General features: G+C 35.8%; 1 protein-coding gene across 1 annotated transcript in view; it reads left to right on the top strand.

Annotated features, from left to right (window-relative positions):
* Positions 1 to 21,878, top strand: part of AP4E1 (adaptor related protein complex 4 subunit epsilon 1) — an 81,592-nt gene that overhangs the window by 12,789 nt on the left and 46,925 nt on the right. The window contains exons 3-8 of the mRNA XM_020980479.2: positions 591 to 714; positions 5,996 to 6,069; positions 8,256 to 8,377; positions 12,422 to 12,581; positions 14,942 to 15,108; positions 18,677 to 18,750. Of these exons, the coding sequence (XP_020836138.1) occupies positions 591 to 714; positions 5,996 to 6,069; positions 8,256 to 8,377; positions 12,422 to 12,581; positions 14,942 to 15,108; positions 18,677 to 18,750 (721 nt within the window). The remainder of the gene's footprint in view (positions 1 to 590; positions 715 to 5,995; positions 6,070 to 8,255; positions 8,378 to 12,421; positions 12,582 to 14,941; positions 15,109 to 18,676; positions 18,751 to 21,878) is intronic.

Raw genomic sequence — 21,878 nt, 5'->3', positions numbered from 1 at the left:
TAGCTGTTGAATTGATTAAATGCCAGCTGGTCAGAACACTTTTCAATAGGAAAATTAATTTAAAATATTCATTAAGGGAAAGGCTTTTTGGAAGGATAGAACTTAGTAGTAGGTAAGCCACCTGGTCACAATACATTGGGAGGTGTGTGTGTGTGTATGTGGGGGGGGAATATGTGGGCTCATAACTAAGTATATTTTAATACTTTTTTTTATAAGTGCACCTATCTTAATGCCAGAATTTTTGAACGTTTTAAAAACATGGCTTTGTGTAATGAGAATTTTTATTCAGCATTCAGCTAGTCACAGTTATAGCTTATACACTTTAATGTTGCCATACTGTCTTAATAAAACATTGTATCATCAATCAAATTCTTGCACATATGACATACATGGTTAGCCTGTAACATAGGTCTTGGTCCTGTGTCCGACACCATCATTCTTAATGACTTCATTGTAGATTGGTCATAAAAGAACATTATAAGATCCATTTATTTATTTATGTATATGTATATATATAATGTGTATGTATATGCATATATATACACACACACACACACACACACATATTAACATTTAATTTTTTTTTTCAGAGACTGATGAAGGAATGTATGGTGAGACTTATATATTGTGAAATGCTTGGGTATGAATCTTCCTTTGGCTATATACATGCTATCAAGTTGGCTCAACAAGGAAACCTCTTAGAGAAGAGAGTTGGTATGTTTGTAAAATTTCTGTCTTTTAATACTGTCTTTAAATTTATGACCATCATGTCCATTGAATTAAAGCAGACATGGTTTATCTTTTTATTAGAGCTGAATACACTGTAGTTTATAGACTGCTTAACAACAGTTTGCCTTCACACAGCACTGTAGAGTTTGAAAGCATTTTACATACAATTTTCTCATTTGATCTTCACCAGGTTTGAGGTAGGTGCTGTTATCATACTTATTTTATGATGGAGGAAACTGACATTTACATTGCTTAACATTTGTGTTAATGTTATTTCTGTGTTGTTTAAGATTTTTATTGATGAATGGTTGGACAAAGCTATAGTTGCCATGGTTATCAAATTTATAGATGACAAAGTTAGGTTAGAAAGATAGCTAATGTTGGATGACATTGTCAGGATCCAAAAGCTTTTGATAGGCTAGAATATTGGGCCAAATCTCCTGTGATAAAATTTAATAGGGCTGAATGTCTTGCACTTGATTTAAAACAAAATCAAGCTCAGTATAAGAAAATGGTGGTAGGGCAGCCACAAAAATTAATATGCTCTTAGGCTTTAATTAGAAAGGCATAAAATATAGGACCAGAGAGGTAATAATACTGCTGTATTCTGCCCTGGTCAGACGATACCTAATGTATCATGTTCAGTTCTGTGTTATATTTGAGGAAGGACGTTGATAAGTGGGAGAATATCCATAGGAGAATAGCCAGAATAGTGAAGGGCCTCAGGATCATGCCATATGAGCATAAGAACTAGAGTGTTTTGCCTGGAAAGAGAAGACTTATGGGAAAATAATAATTGGCTTCAGGTATTGGAAGGGTTATCATGTTGCAAGAGGCTTAGATTTGTTCCTTATGGCCCCAGAAAGCAGAACTAGGACAATGGAAAGTTGTAAAGAGTCAGATTAAGGCTTGATGTAAGGAAAAACTTCCTAATTAAAATTATGCAAGCATGGCTTGGACTACTTCAGGAGATAAATGTTTTACCTCATTGGTGGTCTTCAGGCAAAGGTTGGAGAATCATTTGTCAGGTATGTTGTAGAGAAGATTCTTTTTCAAGCATGAGATAGTAGTGACCCCTCATGGGAAGGCCATGGAAAGAGCACTAGCCTTGGCATCAGAGAATCGGAGGTTGAATACTGATTGCCACTTACTCCTGTGTAACTTCAGATGAGTCACTTAACTTCTCTGGGCCTCAGCTTCCTTGACTATAAAATAAGGGGGTTGGACTACATCAGGGGTTCTTCACCTTTTTTACTCACAGACTGCTTAGCATCCTAGTGAAGCTTATAAACTTCTCTGAATAATGTTTATCAGACATAGAATAAATAGGATTACAAAGGAAACCAATCATATTGAAATACATATCAGAATACTACTGATATCAGAATATCAGAAATAACTTATCAGATTATTAAAAAATAAGTTCATGGATTCCAGGTTAAGATTCTCTGAACTAGATGATTTTTTAAGATCCCTTCTAGCTATAAATGTATAGTCTTGTGGTTGCTGAGGGCCTTTTAAACTTGGAAATTCTGTGATTCTGAAGAAGGGCATTTGAATTAATTTATTTTTATTTTTATTTTTTTTTAGGCAATTGGGGTTAAGTGACTTGCTCAGGGTTACACAGCTGGTAAGTGTCAAGTGTTTGGTCTGAGGCCGGATTTGAACTCAGGCGCTCCTGACTTCAGGGCCGGTGCTCTATCCACTGTGCCACCTAGCTGCCTCCATTTGAATTCATTTTTAAAGTATGGTTAGCAAACTCAACTGGCACAGGGAATGGAGGACATTTCAAGTACTGTCTCTGCCACTTATTACCTGTGTGACCTTGGGTGAATCACTTAACTTCTGTAGGCCTCAGTTTCTTTGCCTGTGAGGTGAAGGGGTTGGGAACAACAATAGGGAACACTGAGCAAAAGTATAGAAGTGTGAAACTGTTTTTGGAGGATAGAGAGTTGCAAAGTTTGATTAGGTTATAAAGTTCTTGATGGGGAATAGTATGAGATAAGGCAAGTAAAGGAAGGTAGTGCCATACTTTGGAATGTCTTGAATGCTAGACATAAGCATTTGAACTTACTTGGGAAGCATTGAAGAGCCTTGAACATTGGAGAGATATGACCATATCTGGGTGTAAAGGAAATGAATCTGGGAGTGACTACATAATAGATGGAGCAGAGTATGGAGGTGGGAAGAACTGTTAGGAGATTATTTCAGTAGTGTAGTTGTGTGTTTCTAAAGATCTCTACTAAGATGGTGGCACTGAGACTAAAGAAGAGGGACAGGATGCAAAAGATATTGCAGAGGTACCAACAGAACTTAGTAACTCATTAAATATGAGAGGTGAAGGAAATGAATATGGAAGCCCGAGGTGAGTAATATTGGTGCTACTATTAGAAACAGTGATGTAGAAGGGGAAACAGGTTTAAAGTGAAAGATAATGAGGACATTTTGATTTTGAGGTGAGGATGTAGACAAATTAGGTTGTAGTGGGCTTGAAGAGTATTAGAACTGATCAGAATAAGAATGAACTCTCTAGAGGAGGCTGTATGGATTTGCAGTTTACATAGAAAGTTGTGAAACAGGTTGCCTGGGACTGGGGAGGTAGAGTGAAGTGGTATTATAATAGTATGGTGAAGGGATCATTTAATTAATCTTAAACAATAGAAGAATTTAATAACTTTGCCTGCTCCAAAGTTCTAATATTGTCTTTGTATGTCTTCTTTCTTCATATTGCAAAATTTTTTCAGGGCCTGTTTTCCTGCAGTGCCCATCACAGTGTCCTGGACATAGTAGGTACTTGATAAATAATAGTTAATGATTGACTTATAGTTATTGTGCACAGTTCTGGCTGTGATCTATCTCTTGGTCTCCAGTGTAACTTCATGGCATGTGACTGAGGTACTTTTCCTTAAGAAACAAGTTTCCACTGGCTACTAGAAAGAGAGATAGTTGGAAGTACCACATATCACCTACTCCTATCTGCTTACTAATGGAAGGAAATGATAGTTTATGTCAGCAGTTATGTAATAAACACCCAAATGCCTCCTCCCCTCAGCTGAGGTATACCAGGGTTTCTCTACCTTCACTTATTGACCTGATTTCATCCCAAGACTTACATGGATGGGTTGGGTGAGGTGGTGTTCAAGTTGAACTGAGCTGTGAGTTTTCAATCAGTCTGAAAAGACCTGACCTCTGTTTCATAGGCTGTCTTGGCGAGAGCCCTTCTGACCTTTATTTCCCACCTGGCTGCTCATCTGGACTCTAGAAACTCATTTTCCTGCAAGATATAATGAGCTCTGAAGCTCTCATCTTTTTGGTACCCTTTGCCTCTTGTGCCTCTCTCTCCCTCTGATGGGAGAGATTGGAGGGTGGACTTCAGAGAGCTTCTCCCAGATCTTCTATTTAAGGAGGGTACCTAGAAAAGTCAGCTTATCATTTCCTACCTGGCTGTAGGATTTCATGCCCTTCGCTGGGTGCCCTCCTTCCTTTCTCTTCTCCACCCCTTGCTTTTCAGGTGTTGTCTTTCCCCATTAGATTGTGACCTCCTTGAAGGCAGGGAGTGTCTTTTTTTGTGTCCCTATGGTTAGCCCAGTACCTGGCTCATAGAAGGCACTTAATAAATATTTATTAACTGACTGCTTCTTGCAGTTCCACTGCCCCTCTTTCCTGGCATCCCTGGAGTCTTCACCTCTGCTATTCTTTTTTCATTTCAGGGGTGATGCTGCCCATTTTGTAGATACAGCTTTTAGGTTGTAGTGAGATCAGGATGTCTGCTGTGTCTAAGTCTGTTCTTCTTTGGCTTGGGATAGTCAGTAAGAGGGGCAGATAATTACAGGATGAGGACAACCTTGGGGTCCTCCATCTACAGACCTGAAATATGATAAGGGGTGAAGTGCAACTTGTCAGTGAGGCAGTCTGGTAACTAGTCCATGTAGAAGAATAGCAGAAATAAAATAGTGTGAGACATCCAGATTCTAGGATCACAGATTTAGAGGTGGAAGGGACCTTTAGAGGCCATCAAGCCCAAGTTCTCCATTTTACAGATGAAGAATGATGGCAGTGTGGTTTAGTAGAAAGGAGTGATGAGTTTGGAATTAGATGAATCTTGACTCTGCCACTTACTGCTTGTGAGGCACTGGCTTCTCTTTAGTTTCCTCAGCTGTAAAATGAGTGCTTGGATTAGATGACCAACCTTCTAAATCTCTTCCACATCCATATCTATGTTCCTTTTATCTCTGAGGGATTTAATAAGGTATATCTGTGTGTTAAGTAGCGGGTGCTGGAATCAAACTGAGGTCTTTGGTTTTTAAATCCAGCCTACTTTCCACCATACCATGCCCCCTCTTGGAATATTTTGGTAGAATTGTTTTCTTTTACCTATTTAATGTTTGAATTCTTGCATTAAGAATTTGAATAACATCATGCAGCTTGCTCAACAATGCAATTGTACAATTCCTTCAGCAATTTTTTTTTTTAGGCAGTTGGGGTTAAGTGGCTTGCCCAGGGTCACACAGCTAGAAAGTGTCAGGTGTTTGGTCTGAGGCCGGATTTGAACTCAGGTCCTCCTGACTTCAGGCCCGGTGCTCTATCCACTCCACCACCTAGCTGCCCTCTAGCAATTTCAATAAAATTTTATTAGTTCGTGCCTAACCATAATTTATATAGACTATTTTGCATGTAAGTACCGAAATTTTCTAAAAAATATCTATAATGACATATAAGATTTGGATACTTTAAAAAAACTTTTCAAAAAGGTTTTGGAAACCTTTGAAAAACCATTAAATTTTAGGCCTCTTTCAGATACATGCTGTAATTATGGACTACATAATTGTCAGACAAGCCAGTTAGAATGTAGTGGAAAGACTACTAGGTTTGTAGTCAGAGAACCAGAGTTTGAGTCCTAGCCCCAGCACATACTAGCTGTCTGACCTTGGACAAATCCTTGAACCTCACTGGCCCTCAGTTTCCTTATGTATAAGGTGGGGATAATAATACTGTCCTATCTCATCAAGTTGTGAGCAAGTGTTTTGTAAATCTTAAAAGTGCTTTGTAAATGTGAGCTATTATTATAGGAAGAATCTGTAATCATTCACCTCACTTTGACATTAATATTCTTTGGATCTTAGGAAAATGTATAATCTGTTTCATATTTGACCCCTAACTTGTATCACTAATGCTTGAAGTTTGGCATACATTGCTTTATGTAACCATTTTGATTTATTTTTGGAAAGTAGTGATGAAGGGATTTTTTCCTTATTGTCTTTTGTAGGTTATTTGGCAGTGTCTTTATTTCTACATGAAAACCATGAACTGTTGCTACTTCTTGTGAATACGGTTGTAAAGGTACTATTTACATAGCCAGTTTGGGAAATATCATTATGATTTTAATCTTTAGAAAGTACATGAAGTTTCTCCTGTTGGCTTTTTGAACGAAGATCATTTTAGAAGAAGTGGAGCAATAAGGGGTAGTCCTCTTTTGCCAGTTACTAGATTCTATCCCTACTGTAATCCCCACTTGGTTTTGATTGAGAGAGTGAAAGTATGGGCACTGGTTGGAAGGAAATATGTAGAAGCAACACCACTATCACCATCCTTAGTACAGAATTAATAAGTACTTGTGTGTTCTAGAGACTGGAATAAGAGCTAGTCTGCATTTTTTTTTAAACTGGAAAGATGTTGGAGACTATTCTGCTATGGTAACGTGTAAGATAGAAATGGCAGCAAATTTTATATTATTTATTTGAATAGGAAAAAGAAAATAGTGGGGTAATTGAAATCCCTTTATTTTAGCAAATAGCTACCCCTTTCCACCCTTTAAACCTTTTTTCCCTTCCAAATTGCTGCTAATTCATAATTGATTGTTTTGAATTTTCTCTCCATATCTTTCTTGTGTATACCTTTTGATGGATATATTAATGAATAGTAAGTAGGAGATAAAATAGAAGGCCTTAGAAAATCTATAAGCTGGTGACTTTGGCATCAACCAGCTTCTGAGAGCTATTTTGCTATATTTTACAATTCTTATTAAGGTAGGCTTGAGGGCCTCCAAGCTATATCTAACATAATGGTATTTTTGAGTTTGTTAGTAAAACCTCAGGAGTGGGTAGATAGTTCTGTTTCACCTCCTCTTTCATACAGTGCTAATTGTAAAATACAACTTTTTTTTTAATGAAAGTTCTTTTTTTATCCAGCCTGTGGATTATCTCTGTCCTACTTTCAGCTGCTGTCTGTCTTTTGGCCATTTGAAATTTCATTGACATATGTATCAAGAGATAGGCAGGAGATGTAGAGACTTTAAAAAATTCACAGTACTTCCTTTTTTAATCCCTATTCCACATATCACTTAAATATATATATGTAGTATTGTCCTAAGGATAAACACTACCCCTACAATGTAAAATTACCATGCATTTTAGGTTTAGAATTTGGAAAGAACAAAACAGATCATAATTCTGTAGTGAATATTGTGTTTAGTCTGGAAACTTGATCAAAACGTTAAGGACAATTCATGACAATGCTAGGGTACAAGTCTGGAATCTCACTGCCGTAACATTTTAACATTAATTTTAATTTTTTTTTGAGTTCTTCCACATTTTTTTCCAAATATTCTAGATGCTAGAAACAGATTTTTAAAAGTTTATAATTTAGGTAATACTATGAGTCAAAGTCTGAGAAATTAAATTATTGAGTGGAAAAGAAAGTAGTAAAATAGTTTTTGCCTTTGGTCTAGTAAATTACTTAGTATAATGTCTTCCTTCCTAAACCTCTGAGGGGGCCAGAGAGTTATTATAAAGGGACTTTCAAGTGCCTATGCTGATAAAGCACATTTTGTTCTTCATTTGGGTCCTACAAACTATAAAACCTGAAAAAAAATAGATTTTCTGTTGAAAGTTATATATTATTGGTTTTTTATTTTTTTCTAATAGGAAGTTTTTTTTCAGGCCTTTGGAATGAAAACTTTTTTTTTTAACTAGGCCGCTTCTATTTAAGTTCAGAGTCTGAGTTGTTAACTCAGGTTTCAAGAGGTGTCAAATTTGTTTTTTCATCAATGGCATAAAAATTTATTTAAAAATTACTGAATATATATGTAGCTTTTCATTAGCATTTATTTTCTCAATCAGCAGGTGCTAATTGTACAACTGCTATCAAATGAGGGGTCTGCAAATTTTTTGACCTTAAAGGTTCTCTTACTTAAAAAGATTATCAACTACAATCTTAGTCAAAAAACACTACATTGGTCAGTATTAGAAGGGAAGTACAATTTCATTTTCTTTCAACTTTCTGTATTCTAATTTATGTTTTGACTTTGTTAAAGCAAATTAAATGGGAAATTCTTGTATAAACTACTGGTAAACTTGCATGAAATGAATGAATTGTGAATTAATACCAATCAACAGAAAAACACTAAAATTGTAGAATTCACAGGACTTTTGAACTAAGCTTCATTAAAACTTAAACATTAAAACTTAACCCCTGGAGTGTCCACATTTGCAACAATTGTAATTTTCTTTGATTAATAATCTTGATAGGACTTGCAGAGCACAAACCTGGTGGAAGTATGCATGGCACTTACCATCGTCAGTCAGATCTTTCCTCGAGAAATGATTCCTGCTGTTCTTCCACTTATAGAGGACAAGCTACAACATTCTAAGTAAGTCAATCCATTGTTTAGATACTTCCCTAAAATGAATTTCAAAAGACTGAACTTGAATGTTTGTCTTGGCTTTAACTTAAAGTGGTGTCAATGGTAGAGGATGCACTGTAATAAGAGCTTCATAGAGTCTATAAGGATTTGGCAGTGACTGTGGTTGATGCCAAAGTCACCAAACATGTAGAAATTTTCCAAAGCACAGTCTTTTATCTTAAATGAAAAACAGAGGGGATAGTACCTACCCTTCCTGCCTCAAAAAATTATATAAGTTAAGAAAATGGAAAAGATTTTAAAAGACTGTAAGTATTATAAAAATGAAGGGTGGTATTATTTTGAAGATGCCTTATTTTATATCAGAGCTACATCCCCATTTCAAGAGATACGTGAGAGTAAACATTAGCACATGGTCTTTTTACTAGTTTTCCTTTCTCTTATGTGTCCTTAACTCAAACTTTCTACATGAATCTTTCATTCTGAGATCAAGATTTTATTTTATTCATTTATTTATTTTTTTGGTTCTGGGCTAGGCCTCTCAGCCTATTAACTTTCCCTAAGTTTGGAAACACTTCTCATTTATGATACATTTTTCTTATTTCTAAAGGAACTTTCCTTAATACATCTAAGATCTTTCAGTTTTCCATCACATCTTTGTTAATGAATTTTTGTGGCTATTAAGACCATATTTCTTTATCTTTTATGCTTCTTGAAGTGATGCTTCCCAATGTTTCTCTCCCTTATAGCTTATGCCTTTGAGACAAATCTTGGAAAGTGAATCTTCTCAGCTAAAAGGCTATCTGCTACTGAGGTTCCCTACCTTAAATGCCTTATTTTTAATTTGCATAAAATTAAGAATTTTATCTTACCAACACCTAGAATAGTATTAACCATTTGTACTAGTGGTGTTACACATCATCTAGAATGGTGTTAAAAGATTATTTTAAACCTTTAAGAGTGTGCCAGCGGCAGGTTTGTAATTATATCAGAGCACAGAGTGAAGAAGTTTAATTAACATGAGGAGCATCTTTTACTTTTCTTTGGTAATTATCGATTACCTTGATCATAACAGCATATGATTGTTCCTTAAAAAAGAATTAAAGTGGCCATGATTATTAATTTGTATATGGTACACCTCAAAAAGTTGAGAAATGAAAGGTCCGTGCATTTTTATTGATATTTGTCACCTTCCCATTGTGATTCATCCTGTTTTACCCCTATACCCTCTCTACTACTTGTTGAACTTTGGAAAGTGTCACTGTTGCAAAAGTCATTACTTATTCCTCTAGAGCTAGAGAAGTTGGGAAGGAAGCTAGGGGAAGCCAGAAGTTACCCAAGGAAGATTTAAGACAAGGTTGGGACTAGCTGTTCTACGTCCATGCAAAGTTTCACCAACTCGGAACAAAGATTAGAATCAAGGTCTTCAGACTCCATCTGGCGCTGTCACTTTGGGTTGTGCTGTCAGCTGTGGCAAGAACTGTGTAATTACTTCCATTCCCTATTGCTATTAAAACACTAATACGGAATACCCCAACAGTCCTGGGGGAGTCTGAGCCTAATCTGCTTCTCTTTTCATAGAAAGAGTATTATATAAGTGCCAGAAAAAAATACTAAGGGTATCAGAAGTATGACTAACATTTTTTTTTGAATTCTTTCCATTCTAATCCTAATTACCTTTTTTTGATCTGTTGTTCCTTCACCATAGACCTCCTACCAGTTGTTCTCTTCCCATTGCCTAAAGTTGTTACTTTTTCAGAAAATATGAGGTACATAACCAGGCTTAGAACACCAACTCTAGTTTCCCAGTAGACTGTAAATGCCTCGAGGGTGAGGATAGTCTCATTTTTGTCCCTATATTTCCAACATTCAGCATAGTGCTTTTTACATTCTTAAAATGTCTCAAATTGGTGAATTGAATTTCTTAAGGTATCATGGGGTAGAAAAGAAGATTCTATAGAAAAATCTTTCTCTCTTGACTATCCCTGCTTTCCTTTCCAAATCTTAATAAATTCAGAAGCAAAATGGAATATTTAGTTACCCAGCTGTCACAATGGATATGCCAGAAGGAAGTTTTGATTTCAAAATAGGAGCTTCTACTTTGAGCTTCAATTTTTGGTTTAGAAATAGTCTTTCTTTTTTCAGCCTCTTTCACAGTTCTGCCTCTACTTTTATTTTCTTTTACTCCACAATACCTAATATAGCTTTCTTTGCTTGACTTCCTTATCCCTGCCCATTACTCAGATGGGAGCTGAAATTTAAAAGTCAAACAGCTGGTAGATGAGAATCAAGATAAGCGGTAGCAGCAGTTTTTGATGCTGTTGAGAGCCTTAGTCACCACTCACTGTCTAATTATAAGATGGGTCAGTGCCTTGTTATTCCCAGAGGATAAGGCCAGTAGTATACCAGGTATCTTAACAGGTAGTCCAGCTTGGCAATTTTGTCAGAATACAAATTGTCCTATTTTACACAAAAATGCTGGCAGATTTTATTAATTTTCTTGTTTTAGCCTCTTGGTCAAGATAAAAAATCTAGATGTCACAGAGGGCTGAGGGAAGAGTTGTGCTTTAGTCTCTTGAGTTAGAGGTTTTTTTTTGAGTTGAGGCTTATATTTTTTGCCTCTTTAAATTTATCTGAATGAATTGATTTTGTGTCTTTACCTTTTGAAAACTTTTTTCCTAAAAATGTGTTGATTCTGATATTCATTAATATGACCTTGAATTTAGGATTGAGGAGCAGATCTGTTGTCCAAGGCCAGTCTCTCAGCCACTGGTATAAGAAAGTTACTGCTTTTCCCCCCATCTATATCACATGAGAGGAAGGATTTTGTGCTGTTAGAATAGAGGCAGCCTGGCATGGAGGCGACTAGGTTAGACTGTGATTTCATTACTCCAGGAGACACTCAGGGAGGAAATTTCCTTTTACCAATATGTGTCAGGTGCTTTTCTTCAATTTAGGGTCTTAGAGAGTTACCTGGAGATAACATGAAGTGTTTAAATGACTTGACCATGGTCCTACGAGCAGTGTGTATCATATGGGCTTGAAACTCAGATCTTCCTGGCATTAAGGTCAGCTTTCTTTCCAGTGTGCCATGCTGTTAAATAGAAAGCTGTCCTCAGAGTCAAGAAGACCTGGATTCAAGTTCTGCCTCTGAAAAATTCCTTGCTGTGTGACTCAGTGTCTTAAGTAATTCTGAGGCAGTGGGTTGCAGAACATTGCTGCTGATCTGCTTTGATGAAGGGAGTGTCCTCTCTGGGAGCAGCCTATATGGAGGAAATAATTGAAGAGCTAAACCAAAACAAAAGGCAAACCCCTTTAGGCCAACTGTGCTCAAAGGGCCTGGTTTGGTATCACTGGCCAGACAAACAGACCTGTTGTTAATTGAGCTTCGTTACATGGACTTCACTTTTGTTCACTCTGTCCTATTTTCACTTTATCCTTAATCTCACTTCTGGTGGCGTGCCGGCTTTCGTTCTCTGAACCTGATTTTTCTTCACTATCAAATGGGAATAATAATACCATGTTGCTTTATAGGCCTATTGTGAGATTCAAATGAGTGAATGAATGTAAAGTGGGGTGTGTGTGTGTGTGTGTGTGTGTATGGTAGTTTTATTGTTTATCTTTATTTGCTCTTCCACTAATCTAAATGGAACTGGGATCAAAGACTCAGATAGATGACAGTGCTCAGCAGCTGATTTGCTACGGAGTGATGAAATTTTTGACTGTAGAAACTCTTGAAGACCACCTAGTAGGTTGTAGAAGGGTCACAATCTTCATGGTTGGAGGATGTATCTACACTGACATAATCACTGCTCTTTGAAGTACTGATCTTGAGGCAATAGTAAATTAAAAACGAATATTTTGCTGTAGTCCTGTACTTGTTTGAATTATAAGCTTCCAGATACTTGTGTCTAGGTGTTTTATGTTCTTTGTAACTTTCCCAGTGTCTAATACAGTGCTATGAATGCATTTTGCGTATATTAAGAGTCTTTTAATGGAGTAGTTGACAGTTTGATCAAGCTTATTTAGATAAATTTTATTTTTTATCATTAGGGAGATAATACGAAGAAAAGCTGTTCAGGCATTGTACAAATTCCATCTCATTGCCCCCAATCAAGTTCAACACATTCATGTTAAATTTAGGAAAGCACTTTGCGATAGGGATGTTGGGGTTATGGCTGCTTCTCTGCACATTTACCTTCGCATGATTAAGGTAAGTTGAAAATTACTGTCAGCATAAATTGATTAGTTTTTTGTTGTTTAGTTTAATAAGGAATTATTAATAAAGAATTATAGTAAAATATTATATTAAAACCATTTAGGTAGCTGGGTGGTACTTTGGGTAGTGTGTTAGACTTGGAGGAACTCCTGAGTTCCAGTCTAGCCTCAGACACTTACCTTAGGTGTGTCACTTAATCTTCCTCAGCCTTCATTTTCTGATCTATAAAATGGGAATAATAGTAGCACTCACCTCACAGGATTGTCGTGGGGCTCACTGTAAAGTGCTTTGCAAACCTTAAAGTCCTATGTAAATGCTACTTTTTGCTATTTTTTTATTTCTCTTTAAGTTTTGTGTAATTCTTTTAATTTATAGATTATTGATAATACCATATATGTTACAGAGGTTAATTACAAAATGTAGGTATTAAAGAATGATTAAGAATTCTAAACATTGCATTGTAAAGTACGAAATGTCTGTTGGCCACAACAAAGCCTTCAGAATTTGCAAACTTTCTTTCTTTTTTCTTTTACAAGCCAATTTGGGTTAAGTGACTTGCCCAGGGTCACACAGCTAATATGTGTCAAATGTCTGGCTGGATTTGAACTTAGTTACTCCTGACTGCAGGGTCAGTACTCTGTTCACTGTACTGCCTAGCTGCTGCTTGCAGACTTTTTGTACGCTTTTGAGTATTTGTGGTTTGTTGTCCCAACACATGCTTGTATGCCCTATTTACCAGGCTCTGTGAGGTGTAGGGCCTCTTGCTTGCCCGCAAAACTGATTCCATTTATCTTCTTCCCTACTAGGCAGACTAGGAGGGGCAAGTAGCACTAAAAGCTTCCTGCTCAAAAAAATACCTCCTGAATTGTGTTCTACTAATTAGAGATACATTTGGATTAATGAAATCCTCTTTTGAGATACTAGTACTCCTGAGAAGTTTGTCTTCTTCATAACTTAACATGAATTCCTATAAAAAGAACGCTACAAATTGAGTGCCCTTGCATGATTTGTACAGCCAAAGAACATTATGAATGTACTAGGTGTCTGGAATAAGGAAGGAAGTGGGAGAAGGGTTCAGAAAAAAAGATAGGATAAGAGAGGCCCTGGTGGCAGCCAAGTACGTATCGGTGGTGTAGGTAATCCCCTAGGCATTTTGTAGATTGCTACAATTCCCTAGCATGTAGAGAATAATTTTTTAAAAAGTATTTATAGACAAAGTATGAAGTTTAGTTGGCTTTTTATATTGGTAAGAATTATGTACAGTGCCTAATATTTTACAGGCAAAGTTTTTAATATTGGAATGTGCCTTTTTATATCTAGGAGTGGTAATACATGTTTCCTAATTAGACTGGAATATTCATGATGGAATGTATTATGAGTAGGTATGTACTTTAAGAGGCAGCAGAGTATACTGGAATTAAGTGCTGGTTTGGGAGTTAGGAATACTTGTTTTCATATCCTATCTGTTAAATACAAGCTTTCTGACAATGGCAAGTCATTTAACCTTTTAGCACTTCTGGCAATTGTCCAAGATCTTAAATATTGGACAGGCAAGTTGCAGATCTTGCATTGGTGAAAGGACTTTCCATACCTGTAGTTCCTTACATTGATGATATCATAGGTCTGAACCAAAAAAAATTCTTCTAATTGTTTTCTAGTGGTGGTAGAAAATTTTTTTAAATATGGCTTTCTTAGTACTCTATTGTAGCCATCTGTTGTTTATTGTTTAATGATTATAAATTGACTTCAGTTTTATGTGTTAGATGTTCTCTAGACATGGTTTGTATAAAGTGACAGCTAATTTCCTTTTCAGTGAGAGCCTGCCCAGACCCCACCACACTCGAATATTTAAGCAGCCATATTGGCTTTATCCTTAAGAGGTTAGTGGCTATTTAAATTTTAGATGAAAAAGCCACATTGAATTACTTTTTCAAATACAGTTCAGAGGAAACAAGTAGTTCTGGATTTGCATTCCAGAAGTCAAGTTATTACTGTTAATTTAAGTATGCCAGTTCTCTGTCAATATTGTTTTGCCGTAATGACTGATAGCTAAGGCTTCCAACTGAGTTTCACAAGGACTTTTGAACTGTTGACTGAACTGGTAGGGCTATCTCTGAGGTTGATTCAGCATGAGTTTGGGAAATCCTAGGAGCTCTATTTGTTTCCTTGTGTTGTCATGGAAGAAACCAGATGTGCAGAATTGAAATACTGCTTTATTAAATGCAAAGTATTAAATTTAGGCATATGAACTTGAAATATGAACTTGATCAGTTGCTTAAGGCACATGGATTGTATTCATTTCATATTTAATAAGATTCTTTGCTTAAAAGAAGTTTTTTTCCCCCTTGATATAGGAGAATCCATCTGTGTTTAAGGACTTGACAGGAAGCTTTGTAACAATCTTGAAGCAAGTAGTGGGAGGAAAACTCCCAGTAGATTTCAATTACCACAGTGTACCGGCACCTTGGCTACAAATTCAGCTCTTGAGGATATTAGGATTTCTAGGAAAAGATGATCCAAGGTAAATTTTTCTACATGATTTTATTTTTTGAAAATAAGGAATAAGCAAGGGATGGTTTGCTGGGTAGGGGAGGAGGGAAGAATATCTTTGGAGATAAAGGTAAATAATAAAAGATATTGATGACAATTAAAAATTTAAATATTAGTAAGAAGCAGAATCACAAAGCTCAAAACATTTAGTAGTTTCATCATGGCCCATATTTTCCTGGTACCTTAGTGACTTAATAGTGTTAAAAGAACTATTTTGGGGAGCATATAAATTCCTTCAGTTACTTCATTATGAGTTGTGTTCTCTTTTTTCCTTTTCTGCTTGTCCAAATTCTATCTGCCTCCAAAGGCCTATCTCAAATCTTAGTTCCACCTAAAGTGATCTCTTTGATTCTGTGAAAACTTATTCTGGATTCCAGTAGCACTTAATGTTTATATTATTTATTTGGCACTTCTCATATACTGCTTTGTTGTTAGTTGGTGTTTCATGGGTATATATTAGAGTTCTCTAAATATACAGTACTCTAAGCTGTTTGAGGGCAAAGGTTCTTGTCTTAAATTACTTTATATCCTCCAGAGTGCTTAGGCTATTGCCTTGCCCATAATGGGTGTCTAGAAATAATTATTAATTAATTTAAAGTTTTTCTTCCAGAGGTAAAAAACATTTTGCATAAGGGCATATGAATTTAGGTTCTTAGCCTGTCTCTAGTCTACTGCTTTCAGGAATGTCCTCACTAAGAACCTTATGAGAATTCCTCCTTTTACGGGCCTCCATCCACTTGAAAGAATGCCCAGGAAGAAGCTGTCTTTGTATTATTGTATTCACCCCCCAACCCCCTCCATTTCACTGATGTTAACAACTAATGTTTCTTTGAGGTGGAAACTAGAGTTGATAGGGCAGACAAGCACATAAAATATTTCTGCCGTAAATTTAAGAGACTCTGTAAAGGTGTTTCATGGTATAAATATAGTGTGAAAATAGTTATTTCAGGAATGCATTGTATTCTGTTGGGATGCAAGTTAGTAGGCTTCTAAGTTATTATTGAAGGAATAACTTAGGTATTTGTTGTATCAAACTTAATAAGAATTATAGTAGAGCCACTTGATTATTCTGGCGTTAACAACCTTCCTTACGAACCATGTAATACTAGGATTTTATTTTGTGTAATTATTGCTTATAGTAGGGGTCAGCAAACTAGAGTGAGAAGACCAAATCCTGCTCCTTTTTTTTTTAATCTGTGAACTAAAAATGGTTTTTACATTTTAGTCTTATTGTATTTAAAAATGTAAAAAATATTCTTGGCTGGAGGACTTGTACAAAAACAGTCAGTGGACTCTACTTTGCCAACCCATGGCTTAGAATATATGATTTGACCTTGATACTGCCAGATTATTAGATAAAAAAATCACAAGAGAAGTTCTATAGTAATTAGGAAAAAATAAATATAGCAGTTGTAATGCCCTTGTAATGGACAACATCTCTTTGGGATATTTATGTGCATTTCAAACTTATACCTGTACAGTTACTTCTAATGTCATGTGGTTATTTACTATTTAGAAATGTGTACTTCATTCACAAGGTAGAATTGAGAAAAGTCTAGTTGAACGTGAACTTTTTTTTCCCGTGTACATATGTTTGTTTTAAAACAATGAAAAATAGGATATTTCTTAAGGCAGATGTGACTCTTATTTCAAAATGCCTTATTGGTCTGAGTAAATTTTCTTCCTAAATCTGACTTGTGTAAAATGAATGTGGCCTATGAATGTCACTTTTCAGGACATACCTATGGATTTTTTTTCCTTTTCAAAAAGAATCTTAGAAGTGAAACCTCTACTTTGTACAATGTGACTTAGTTTATCCACTCTTTGTCCATGACTCTCTATCTCTTATTTATCTGAACCATTTTTCTATGGAATCCTTCTCTCTGCGCAAGATAATATTCGTTTGTCAGCATGCTATGTTTCTAGTAAATTTCTGCATTATTGAATTAGCAGAACATGAGAAGATAGTCCTTTGTCTCTGGTCTCTTGGCTGGAACAGATTCCTTTTACAGAATCTCATAGTTGAAAGTTTGCTCAGATGCCATCTAATCTGCTATGTACCTGAACATAGACTTCTTCTTACCTTCCCAAGTAGTGGTTGTCCAGCCTTCACTGGAAGATATTTAGTTGGGGAGAGCCAGCTGTTTTTTGAGGAAGCCAACTCTGATAGGAAGTGTTTCTTTCTGTGGAGCCTGAATCTGTCTCTTTGTAATGTTTACCTGTTGCTCCTATTTATAACTTCTAGGGCCATGAAGAAGGAGTGTAACCCCTCTTTCAATGACAGCTCTTCAGATACTTAAAGAGAGCTAGCTTTGTCTCCTCTCCACACTCTGTATCTTCTCTTCTTTGCCATAAACATTTCTAGTTCCTTCATTAGATCTTAATTTGACATCTTCTTTAGTTATTTCATCATTCTGGTTACCCTTCTTTGTAGGACCCTCTGGTTTGTTAATGTCCTTCCTAAATGCTGTGCCCAGAACTGATCACAATAATTTGGATGTGGCATGACCAGGGAGGACAGCAGGGCTTTGACTTCCCTCATTCTGGATTCTGTGTCTTTCTTATTGGAGCATTGACTTGTACGGAGCTGCAGGAAACTCAGACTTCAGATCTTTTTTACAGGCACTGTTGTCTAGCTGTGACTGACCTATTTTGTTCTTGTGCAGTTGATTTTTATGAATCCTAGTGTAGAATTTGACATTTGCTCTTATTAAATTTCATCTTATTCCAGTAGTCATATTATTCTAGGTTCTGACATTGTATAAAGTGTTACTATTAGCCAGTCTCTGAAAAGTTAATGGCTATCAGATATTGACCATAAAGTCACAGGAGAGGTATGGATCTGTTGATTCAATAGAAGATAATTGCAGAAACTTAATAGCAACACCTCTTAAATAACTATGTTAGCTAAAAAGTCTTTAGCTATAATACTGGTAGGGAAAAGGGGAAGGTCTCAAGACATCTCCCTGGACTACTATGCATCCAAATTGAATCTTGTCCAGACTGATTCCAATAAACTTGTAGTAAAATTTAAATAAGGTTTTGAATAAATATCTAGAGTGGTTTTTTTTATAAAGTTATAAAAATATCAATACTAAATAAAAAAGTTGATTTAGTAGTTAAATGGAATGTTGAAGAAGATTATGTAAGCCATTTTATCCACCAGTCTATTGATAAAACAGTAAATATAATCTATACATAATAAAGAATGAATGAAAATTATATTAAAACAGAAACTTAGAAACTGAAATTTTGCTAATGGAAACAGAGCTTGCTTTTATTAAAAAAAAATAAATAAAAAGGAACCCAAGGAATTCATTGATTTGTACAATGTTAGAGTTAAAAGGACTTTGGAGATCATCTAGTCCAGGCCCTTCAGATCAGACTATTGGCCTAGAGAGGGCAAATCTTAGTTTTAGCCTTTTAATTTTTTTCTGTAGTGAACATATCCACCAAAGATTTTGAAATACGAATTTTAAAGCTGTGTTTATTGGTTAGAGCTTTTATTTTATATTGTAAATAAATTATTTTTTAAACAGGACAAGTGAATTAACATATGATGTTCTTGATGAGTCCTTAAGAAGAGCTGAGTTAAGTCACAATATCACATATGGTAGGTAAATATATGTGGTAATTTTTAGTAACATAAATAGTAGAAGCCAGATGTGTCTCATAATATTATAGCTATGCATTAAATGCCATAGATTTTACTTTTAATTCAGCAAACACTTATTAAGTGCCTACAGTGTGCAAAGCACATTTGTGCTAGGTGTTGGGAATATAAAAATGAAGAACCACAGAGTTGCTGCACTTAAACTACTTTGAGAGAAATGGTTATTGATAATTAATGATTTTGGAAGATCCAGGTTTTTCCCCCTTTTTCTAAAGTCCTCATTTCAAGGCTCAGCCTCTGAAGGACAGGACTGATGATGGCAGATAACTTTAAGGTTCTTCTCTATCTGAGTACTGCTACCCCACCTAACATTACAAAGGATTTAATCTAAGGTTGAAACTCTGGCCCATTGTTTGGGGGATATAGATCCTTTGCCTGGATTTCCCCTAGGCTGCTGATGAGTTGGGAGTAAATGAGCAATCAGAGTCAAGTCTCTCTCCCCCACCCCCATTAGAATAGGCCCACTCTCATAATAATATTCATGTTCTCATTAATTGTTAGCCAGTTGAGTTGATTGCCACCCTCAGGAACACATACTCTTCCAAGCATATATAAACTGTGAGCCTACCAATTGATTCGTCTTTGGTCCAGGAGAGATGGCTGTCCCTTTTATTAATAATATGCTAGCATTAAATAAAATGATTGCTCAGAAACTGTCTCTTGAAATGTTTATATGTCACAACCTACAGAATAATAATTTAACCAGAAGCTTTTTAGGAATTCAGAATGTTGTGACAGAAGGTGGAAGGATATCAAGAAGCTGCACACTAAAAGGTTTCTGGTTTTAGTGGTGTGGATCGTTTCGTTGATGTAGGACTCTCTATGCCCTAACACAAAGTTCCATGAGTTGCTTTGACCAAAAATGTAACTTTTTTGAGCAATTCTGTGGCAAATATGAACAATGAGTATTTAATTAAATATTTGGAAGGCAGTTTAGTACAGTGGAAAGAGCATTGAATTTGGAGTCACAGGATAAGGATTTGAATCTCCCTCTCCTACTTATTTCCTGAGTGACCTTAGGCAAATCACTTATCCTCTCTGGCCTCAGTGTCTTCATCTATAAAATGAAGGGGTTGGATTTGATAACCTATAAGGTCCCTTCCAACTCTAGATCCATGATCTTATGAATCTATTACAGTATTTTTCATCTCTTCATTAAAGCATTTATTAAGCACATAATTGGATGTGATACCATGTTAGATGATACAAACCAAGTCCTTGGCTTTTTAGAAGATTCTCAGGCAGACAATGACTTGAATAGACAAAGAATAAAATCATGCCAACTTATGAAAAGATAGCAAGGTGTTTAAATGGATTATACATACATAAATTTACTTCCCTACTGACAGTCAGTAGGCTGTGTGAGTTGATAGTCTTCTTTTAGGACTTTTCAGTTGCTGAAAAAAAACCTCATTAAAATAGGTAGGAAAAAGTAGCCATGTTATTTTAAAATGAAATGCTACCATTCTATGAGTAGATGGGAGATATTTTCCTTTTTTTTTTACATCATTGCAAATCTTTTCTTTATTGCTCACATGTCCAAAACACATGGAAAGGGCCGTAGATTTGATTTGTTCAAATAGGTGATTAACTGTGGCAATTGTGACTGAAGAATTAAATTTGATAAAGAGACATACTCATTTTTTGTCTCTTCTCTTGAACCTCAGAAAGGACACGAGTCATGTCTTACTGTTCTTATTATCCTCTTTAGCACTTTGCACATATCGGTGACTTAGTATTTGTTGAATGAATTAATTATAAAATTTGGGCATAAAGTAAGTTTCTACAAAGATTATGGCCACGTGTTTTGAGTGATGAGCCAGAACAGCAAAGTCTTATTTTGATCTTTTAAGGGAAATGGGCAAAAATAATGCATTTTTGAGGAAATTGTAACTGATGATTAAAACATGACATTTCTGGTTTGATCTGCAAAGGTTCAAGGTCTATGACCAGAAAAAACTTGTGCCTCAGAGAGTCAAAAGTGAAGATGGTATTAATTTGTTCATGTAGATAAAATTAATATATTCGTAAGTACTTTGCAAACTGTAAAACTTGATAGAAATGTGAGGTGTGTTGTAATAATAACTATTATTTTTATTAATTTTATTCCACAAGATCAGGTCATGCTTGTTATGTAGAATTCCAAAGCACTTGAGAGACTCTTTCCTGTATAAAAGAGTAATTATGGTTTTTTCTTTACTATGACAATGCTCCAACGCACAGTGAACTTCTTTTTTTGTGAGGCAATTGAGATTAAGTGACTTGCACATGGTCACATGTAGGTGTCATGTGTTTGAGGTCAGATTTGAACCCAGGTCCTCCTGACTCCAAGGCCAGAGATCTATCCACTGTGCCACTTAGCTGCCCCATGAACTTTCTGTGAAATAATTTGTAACCCAAACCCCAGCAACATCATGCAAAATATTCGCTGGACATAGCTCTAAATGACTTTAGCCTGTTTCTAGAAATTAATGCGCTCTTAGAGAGTAAAGATTTGGTACCATGGGATAAATAATACTATAGTTAAAAGAATGTGTTAGAACCTGGAAGCAATACAAAAGAAGAGTTCCAAAAATATTTTGAGTAATGGCAGCATAATTGGAATAAGGCTTTTAGTAAAGATGACTCTTTTGAAGGGGACAGTATGTTCAGTTGGTCAAGTTTTGGCATGTTAAAAAGTCAATTCAATATATAGTAATTTTTTAGAGTAAAAATTTTTTTTATAGTAACTTTTGCAAACCCTTGAGACCACTTAGTATGTGTAATGTTCACCTAATTTTAGTGATTATATATAACTGATTGATGATGATGGACTCTGTATTTTTGTTGCACTTTGTATTTTTGTTAACTTTGTACTGTTCCTCATCACCACAAGGTGTTTGTCCACAAGGTGACATCAGAATTGATCATCAGAATTCTCAAGAAGCAGCTAATAAATTATAGAGGGGTTGGTAGCCTGCATCTATGCACAGAGTAACCCTAGTTATAAAATTATAGATCCTTGGAACATTGAAGTTTTTGGGAGTAGATAGGGATGGTCCAAATCTGATTTTGTTGTTGTAGGGTTC

The sequence above is a fragment of the Phascolarctos cinereus genome, unplaced genomic scaffold, assembly GCF_003287225.1.
Source record: "Phascolarctos cinereus isolate Bilbo 61053 unplaced genomic scaffold, phaCin_HiC Scaffold_3;HRSCAF=262, whole genome shotgun sequence".
NCBI lineage: Eukaryota > Metazoa > Chordata > Mammalia > Diprotodontia > Phascolarctidae > Phascolarctos > Phascolarctos cinereus.
The sequence above is the reverse complement of the archived record's forward strand: the minus strand, read 5'-3'. Positions and strand labels throughout refer to the sequence as shown.